The 8,579-nt window shown below is 36.4% G+C and overlaps 1 protein-coding gene across 3 annotated transcripts in view; it reads right to left on the bottom strand.

The window, feature by feature from the left end:
* Positions 1-205: 205 nt before the first annotated feature.
* The window catches only part of LOC128640064 (uncharacterized), a 91,369-nt gene continuing 82,995 nt past the window's right edge, over positions 206-8,579 (bottom strand). For all 3 annotated transcript variants that reach the window (XM_053692385.1, XM_053692386.1, XM_053692384.1), the window contains exons 7-8: positions 611-897; positions 206-360 (exon numbers count right to left, since the gene is read on the bottom strand). In XM_053692385.1, coding sequence (XP_053548360.1) covers positions 829-897 — 69 coding nt within the window. In that variant the 3' untranslated portion in view covers positions 206-360; positions 611-828. The remainder of the gene's footprint in view (positions 361-610; positions 898-8,579) is intronic.

Raw genomic sequence — 8,579 nt, 5'->3', positions numbered from 1 at the left:
CAATACGACTGACACTACTCCATGAATATAACAAGAAATTTAATAAACATATAAATCAATTTATAAGAATAGTTTGTACAGCAGCGAGAATATGTATTGCACGTCATTGGAAAGTAGGATCGCCCACAAAAAAAGAGATTGTTAATAAGATGAGATACTTTTATAACATGTATGAACAAGCAGCTCACACACAGGACACACAGGCAACTTTTCAAAAAACATGGTTTTATTGGCTAATGTACAAGACGAACGAGTGACGGTGGAACATTGGGATCTAGAGTTGAGGGGGGGGGGGAAGGGGAAGCTTGTTTGACAGCGACAGAGATAAGGAAGAGGATCCGGTGGTCTGGAAGAAGAACCCTAAAGACAAAAGAAACAAGATAAGCATCTATCTCAATCTTATCTATTTCTTACCCACCTTTTATTCAATTTTTCTTTTTTCCCCCTCTTACTCTATTTCTTTCTCACTATTTCATTTTTTCTTATTAAATTTGGAGAGGAATCTTAACACAGTAAAATTATTCTTCAGATTTTTGGTCAGGTAATATTGTGTTACAATGTTTGTATAGGAGACTACGAATAATTAGTATAGAATTTGTACATGACATACCTGTGTAATTGATTCAATGTGATCGTATTCTTCCCTAATAAAAAATATTTCAACAAAAAAAAAAAAAACACACCCATAAGTGATGCTAATGTGCAGATGTATTTGAAAGTAAGTAATCATTTTCACAACATAGTATATAATGTGTGCAAAGCATTAATGCTATTTTATATTGTTGAGCAGTATAAGGTTTAGAAAAGGCAGAAAATGTGCAGGTCTCCCTAAACGATCTCAGGCTCTTTACAAGGAGACTTCATCAGAGGTTCATCATCATCTTCCATTAGAGTCTCCTACAAAAACAGAAAGGAAGATAGTTTACATTATTAGACTTTCTAAATTTGAATACATGGGAGACAATATTTCCTAAATATTTTAAACACATGATTCTGCATTAGGTATCCGTTCACCTGGTTCATAGTTGTCAAAAACTGCTAAAATGTAAATTAGAAGATAAAAATGTTTCAGCATCTTGCATTTTAAAGCAGAAAATAAGTAGGAATAAAATATGTATTAAAAAAAATTACATACATTTTAAACTAACCACATTTCTAAACGTCATAGTAGTTTTGCACTGCTTAGTTTGAAAATGTATATGTACTCCGTTTCCTACCCTGCTTCCAATCTACTTTGTGGTTTTTATTTTTATATTTTACTGTGCAAAAACATACATATGCCAGGAGCTCAGTGATGAAATAACAAAAATAATGATGATGTCTTGAGAAAGGTTTATGTTTATTTGCATAATAATATATTTACTTATGAATATTATGGGTTAAACAATCAAGCTAGTCCATAGAATTTTCTTCTTACAAAATATGATACATAGATATATTCTCAAACAAAAATTTGTGGAAGATGGCAGAGCTATCAGTCTGTGGAATTTCATCTGACAAAGTATATCAATCTAAGGAATGTCCCACAAATCACAAATATTGGGTCAAACTAAGCCAAGTAACCTGAGGTCTTTAATTGGGGTATTATATATTTATAGTATCAGGATGGACTCGGCTGGGGGATAGGGTGGCATTTGCCCCGTGGGCCACTGTTGGTGGTGGAATCAGGGCCGGTGCAGTGCCTAGCAGTTTGTTTTTCATGAGTGCCAATGGGATGTGCCTGGTGTACACAGAGTATCACCATATAGGGGCATAACAGAGCATTTACAGTGTGCAAGACCCAATCTGATTTTTACGTTAACTTTCTCTTTAGCAGTTTTTTTTTTATAGAAGGTTCGATAATTATGGGTGGAGGATTTAAAAGCTCACATCTCTCGTCCATTCTTTACCTCCTCCAATTTTTTTCTCTCCCTGGCACATACCCCAGTTCTACTCGGTATCTGCCTTTGCAGCTTGTCGTACTCCGCATCCTCCCTCTCCCATCATTTAAGGTTGTTGTGGGGTTTTATTTTTGTTTTTCTCATAATGACAATCCTCACTTTTTACTCACAATGTTAGGGGTTTAAACTCCCCTACTAAAAGAAGTCTGCTCCTTCGTACACTACAGAAGAATAAAGCCCAGGTGGTCTTTCTGCAGGAGACTTCATTAAAAACTTTTCTAAGAGTTCTCTTTATTAAGGAAACTGAGAAACAGAAAAAGGGGAGACTCTCTGGCCAATTCGTAAGTTCAATTGCATAAATTTCTCTCTACCCATAAAATAAATCTTGAAGAGGAGGAGATGCTCACTAAAATCTCTAAGTTTAAAGAGAAAATTAAACATCTTGAAACTCAAAATACAAACAAACAAACTTACTCTACCTTAAACAAAAGTTCTACTATAAAAAGGTAGAAAAGCAGACCGTTTCCTCACTCAGCGACTCAGATTACACCGCTCAGGCATTCATTTCCTAAATTCATTATATATATATATATATATATATATATATATGCACTTCAACACCAAAGATCCCCACAACATGTCCTACCAGTCAGTCCAAGCCTATCAACACAGAGGTGCATACGTTCCATCATACCAGGGAAACACCTGGAACCCTAATAGCCATCACAGACCTCAGGGTGATTACAATAAGAGACAAGATCACAATGATCGTAGAGACACATCACATCATCACAGACCAACCATTGACCCAATAAATAACCAGTTCTGGAATAACAATGACAATCCTCAAACTCCAATAACACATTTTGAACAATATGAACACAATAATAGATTTAGCCCACTCATAATGATAGGAGATGGGGAGAGTCCCAGCACTAGCAGTAACCCACCACCTCCTTTTTTAGGGATAGGTCCCAATACAAGAACAGAAAATCTGCCAACTATGGCCTCGCTTCCATTGAGTCGTTAAAAATGGAGCCGTAAGCTACCGAAGCGGCCGACAGCTAAAAGTAATTTACGGCTCCATTTTAGTACCAGGTTTCCATTGAAATATTTTGCGGATAGCGTGCAGTCGCTCTTTTCGTGTAGTTGTAAGTTAACGTTGTGTTAACGCTTCCATCTGATGTCGGATTTCTTGAAAATCAATTAGTTGCTAAGGTAACCCGACCTTACACTATAGAATTTACGTTTAATGTCCGTGCTCCTTACCGGTGATCACCTCTCAAGAAAAATAAAAAAACACTTATCCATATTTTTAATAATCAAATACTGTTTTCTAATATAATTATATTTAACACTTCATAAATATAAGTAATATTTATTGCTGCCATAGGCATAGGTCTAGTTTGCATTCTTGCATATATTATTATATTTAAATATATACTGATATTTCTATTAGAATATAAGTTCAACTATTTCTATACATGAGACAACAATAAATATTACTTATAACAATTTATTTCTACATTAAAACACTTGCATTATTTGCAAGTTTTATAATTTCAATAGAAAATAGGTCTCAAAAAGCACAATTTTCCTCTTTTACACCTAGTTGAGCTGGGGGTAATATTTCTCAATGTATCAACAGCCTCCGACAATGTATTAACGGTTAGCGCTTTCATTGGAAACCTGGTATAATTTATCGATTAACGGCTTCTATTACTTTCTATGGGACGCGAAGATCTTTTCGGCAGCCGAAGTCCGGCTGCCGATATTGAGGTATAACGCGCCATTGGAAACAGTCGATAAACGATATTGCTTCCGACAGCATATTTATCGGTTTGCGAGTGCACGCAAACTGAATTACGACTCAATGGAAGCGAGGCCAAGGTTGGCAAAAAGACCTCATATACCAGAAAACGAGGCAGGAGGGGCAGAGGCCTTACCGCCAAGAAAGCGGAATTATCCAGATTAAACCAGGGACTATTTCATTTATCATCATACACACTATCTATTGAAGAAAAAAGTCTTGAAAAAAGGCCTGTCTTTTTGTCCACCAAACATCTTTAATTTATTCGTTGATGTAAACAATTTTACACGCAAGTTATCGTTACAAAAATATTTCGCAAACAAAAAATTAAGTAAAGAACAATTACACAGCACTAACCCGCAGGTAATACTAACTGACAATATGCCCTCTGATCACTCAACACCATGTGTCATTGCCAACATTGAAGACATAACTGATCATCTATTCGAAGGATATATACATACCAATGTCAAAAACAAATCCAATTTCAATCCGACCAATATCAACAATAAATACATTGAATTGTATCAAAACATTGTCTTAGAGGATTGTGAAAAATTAGTAGAAACAACAGCTAAAAGGACAAACTATTCCTTTCAGAGACATAAAAAAGCATTGTACAGTTTACAGAATAATTCTAATATTGTGATCCGTGACGCTGACAAGGGGGGTGGTATCATTATTCAGGACTATAAAGATTACACAAAAGAAGCAGAGAGAATCTTAGGAGACAATTATTATCAAATTTTACCCAGAGATCCCACCCCTCTTTTCAAATTAACATATCAAAAATTAATAGGCAAGGGTGCACTACAGGGTATACTAAATAAAGAAGAAAGAGAATTCCTTAAAAACAGACAAACCAAGCATTGCACATTACTACCATCTCCCAAAAATCCATAAGGATAAAAATAACCCTCCCGGACGTCCCATCATAGCCGGGATAGGCAATTTAACATATAATCTATCATTTTACATCGACCAATTTTTACAGAAATATGTAACTACTCTTCCATCTTACATTAGGGACAGCACTCGCTTGTTACAATTATTACAAAATCTTACCCTCACAAACAAAAAGAAGCTATGGATCACCTGTGACGTCAGTTCCCTATATTCAAACATCACTCATGATCAGGGATTAACGGCAATTTCTCATTTTTTAGAATATATATATATATATATATATATATATATATATATATATATATATATATATATATATATATATATATATATATATATATATATATATATACATACATACTATTTTTTAAAGTTCTATATAGAATGTTTTTTGAAGCAACCATTTTTTTATGCTACACTAAGCGAGTCTGGACAGGAGTAAGGGCATGTATACCTTGTTAAAATGGGTTAAGTTAACCTTTGGGGAAATCAGAATTTAGTGCAATTTTAAAATGTATCAAATGTTTATGCTTAGATATTTTATACCTACAAATTTTCTGCTTTAAAGAAACAAACAAAAAAGGTACAATTTGTGGGTGTACTTCACAGAAAAAAACCTCATCTTTATGACACTATGATTTTAGTAGGTGCTACAAATTTATACAATATAGATCCAATTATCTTTATATAGAAAATAATCATTGTTTTCCCAAAATACTGCTCAATTTTTCCCTCTATGTTCATGCTTATTTGTGCTCTCCAAGGCACTTTGAAGCAAACACGTCGCTTTTAGATTATAAATTGATGATTAATTAGTGCCTCTATCACCTTGGTTGAGTCAACAGTGCTCTGATAGAGAAATACTTACACTGACTCACTTAAATTAGTGTTTGCACCACTGTCAGCACCGTACAATTTATAGGTTGACTATTGTCCTGTAGAACCCCCATAAATGTTCTACAAAGTTAATTGCAGAATTCATAGGTTTATCTAAATCTGCTATATATATTCTGATGTTGTAGCTGAAACTAGCATGGTGTTAAAGGGACAGTCTAGTCCAAAAAAACAACTTTCATGATTCAGATAGGGCATGTAATTTTAAACTATTTTCCATTTTACTTTTATCAGCAATTTTTCTTTGTTCTCTTGGTATTCTTAGTTGAAAGCTTAACCTAGGAGGTTCATATGCTAATTTCTTAGACCTTGAAGGCCGCCTCTTAAGAATGCATTTTAACAGGTTTTTCACCACCAGAGGGTGTTAGTTCAAGTTTTTCATATAGATAACACTGTGCTCATGCACGTGAAGTTACCTGGGAGCAATCACTGATTGGCTAAACTGCAAGTCTGTCAAAAGAACTGAAATAAAAACATAATTTATGTAAGAACTTACCTGATAAATTCATTTCTTTCATATTAGCAAGAGTCCATGAGCTAGTGACGTATGGGATATACATTCCTACCAGGAGGGGCAAAGTTTCCCAAACCTCAAAATGCCTATAAATACACCCCTCACCACACCCACAATTCAGTTTAACGAATATCCAAGAAGTGGGGTGATAAAAAAGTGCGAAAGCATATAAAATAAGGAATTGGAATAATTGTGCTTTATACAAAATCATAACCACCACAAAAAAGGGCGGGCCTCATGGACTCTTGCTAATATGAAAGAAATGAATTTATCAGGTAAGTTCTTACATAAATTATGTTTTCTTTCATGTAATTAGCAAGAGTCCATGAGCTAGTGACGTATGGGATAATGACTACCCAAGATGTGGATCTTTCCACACAAGAGTCACTAGAGAGGGAGGGATAAAATAAAGACAGCCAATTCCTGCTGAAAATAATCCACACCCAAAATAAAGTTTAACGAAAAACATAAGCAGAAGATTCAAACTGAAACCGCTGCCTGAAGTACTTTTCTACCAAAAACTGCTTCAGAAGAAGAAAATACATCAAAATGGTAGAATTTAGTAAAAGTATGCAAAGAGGACCAAGTTGCTGCTTTGCAGATCTGGTCAACCGAAGCTTCATTCCTAAACGCCCAGGAAGTAGAAACTGACCTAGTAGAATGAGCTGTAATTCTCTGAGGCGGAGTTTTACCCGACTCAACATAGGCAAGATGAATTAAAGATTTCAACCAAGATGCCAAAGAAATGGCAGAAGCTTTCTGGCCTTTTCTAGAACCGGAAAAGATAACAAATAGACTAGAAGTCTTACGAAAAGATTTCATAGCTTCAACATAATATTTCAAAGCTCTAACAACATCCAAAGAATGCAACGATTTCTCCTTAGAATTCTTAGGATTAGGACATAATGAAGGAACCACAATTTCTCTACTAATGTTGTTGGAATTCACAACTTTAGGTAAAAATTCAAAAGAAGTTCGCAACACCGCCTTATCCTGATGAAAAATCAGAAAAGGAGACTCACAAGAAAGAGCAGATAATTCAGAAACTCTTCTGGCAGAAGAGATGGCCAAAAGGAACAAAACTTTCCAAGAAAGTAATTTAATGTCCAATGAATGCATAGGTTCAAACGGAGGAGCTTGAAGAGCTCCCAGAACCAAATTCAAACTCCAAGGAGGAGAAATTGACTTAATGACAGGTTTTATACGAACCAAAGCTTGTACAAAACAATGAATATCAGGAAGAATAGCAATCTTTCTGTGAAAAAGAACAGAAAGAGCAGAGATTTGTCCTTTCAAAGAACTTGCGGACAAACCCTTATCTAAACAATCCTGAAGAAACTGTAAAATTCTCGGTATTCTAAAAGAATGCCAGGAAAAATGATGAGAAAGACACCAAGAAATATAAGTCTTCCAGACTCTATAATATATCTCTCGAGATACAGATTTACGAGCCTGTAACATAGTATTAATCACAGAGTCAGAGAAACCTCTTTGACCAAGAATCAAGCGTTCAATCTCCATACCTTTAAATTTAAGGATTTCAGATCCTGATGGAAAAAAGGACCTTGTGACAGAAGGTCTGGTCTTAACGGAAGAGTCCACGGTCGGCAAGAGGCCATCCGGACAAGATCCGCATACCAAAACCTGTGAGGCCATGCCGGAGCTACCAGCAGAACAAACTAGCATTCCTTCAGAATCTTGGAGATTACTCTTGGAAGAAGAACTAGAGGCGGAAAGATATAGGCAGGATGATACTTCCAAGGAAGAGATAATGCATCCACTGCCTCCGCCTGAGGATCCCGGGATCTGGACAGATACCTGGGAAGTTTCTTGTTTAGATGGGACGCCATCAGATCTATTTCTGGAAGTTCCCACATTTGAACAATCTGAAGAAATACCTCTGGGTGAAGAGACCATTCGCCCGGATGCAACGTTTGGCGACTGAGATAATCCGCTTCCCAATTGTCTACACCTGGGATATGAACCGCAGAGATTAGACAGGAGCTGGATTCCGCCCAAACCAAAATTCGAGATACTTCTTTCATAGCCAGAGGACTGTGAGTCCCTCCTTGATGATTGATGTATGCCACAGTTGTGACATTGTCTGTCTGAAAACAAATGAACGATTCTCTCTTCAGAAGAGGCCAAAACTGAAGAGCTCTGAAAATTGCACGGAGTTCCAAAACATTGACCGGTAATCTCACCTCCTGAGATTCCCAAACTCCTTGTGCCGTCAGAGATCCCCACACAGCTCCCCAACCTGTGAGACTTGCATCTGTTGAAATTACAGTCCAAGTCGGAAGCACAAAAGAAGCCCCCTGAATTAAACGATGGTGATCTGTCCACCATGTTAGAGAGTGTCGAACAATCGGTTTTAAAGATATTAATTGAGATATCTTCGTGTAATCCTTGCACCATTGCTTCAGCATACAGAGCTGAAGAGGTCGCATGTGAAAACGAGCAAAGGGGATCGCGTCCGATGCAGCAGTCATAAGACCTAGAATTTCCATGCATAAGGCTACCGAAGGGAATGATTGTGACTGAAGGTTTCGACAAGCTGCAATCAACTTTAGAC

The sequence above is a fragment of the Bombina bombina genome, chromosome 9, assembly GCF_027579735.1.
Source record: "Bombina bombina isolate aBomBom1 chromosome 9, aBomBom1.pri, whole genome shotgun sequence".
Classification (NCBI taxonomy): Eukaryota; Metazoa; Chordata; class Amphibia; order Anura; family Bombinatoridae; genus Bombina; species Bombina bombina.
The sequence above is the reverse complement of the archived record's forward strand: the minus strand, read 5'-3'. Positions and strand labels throughout refer to the sequence as shown.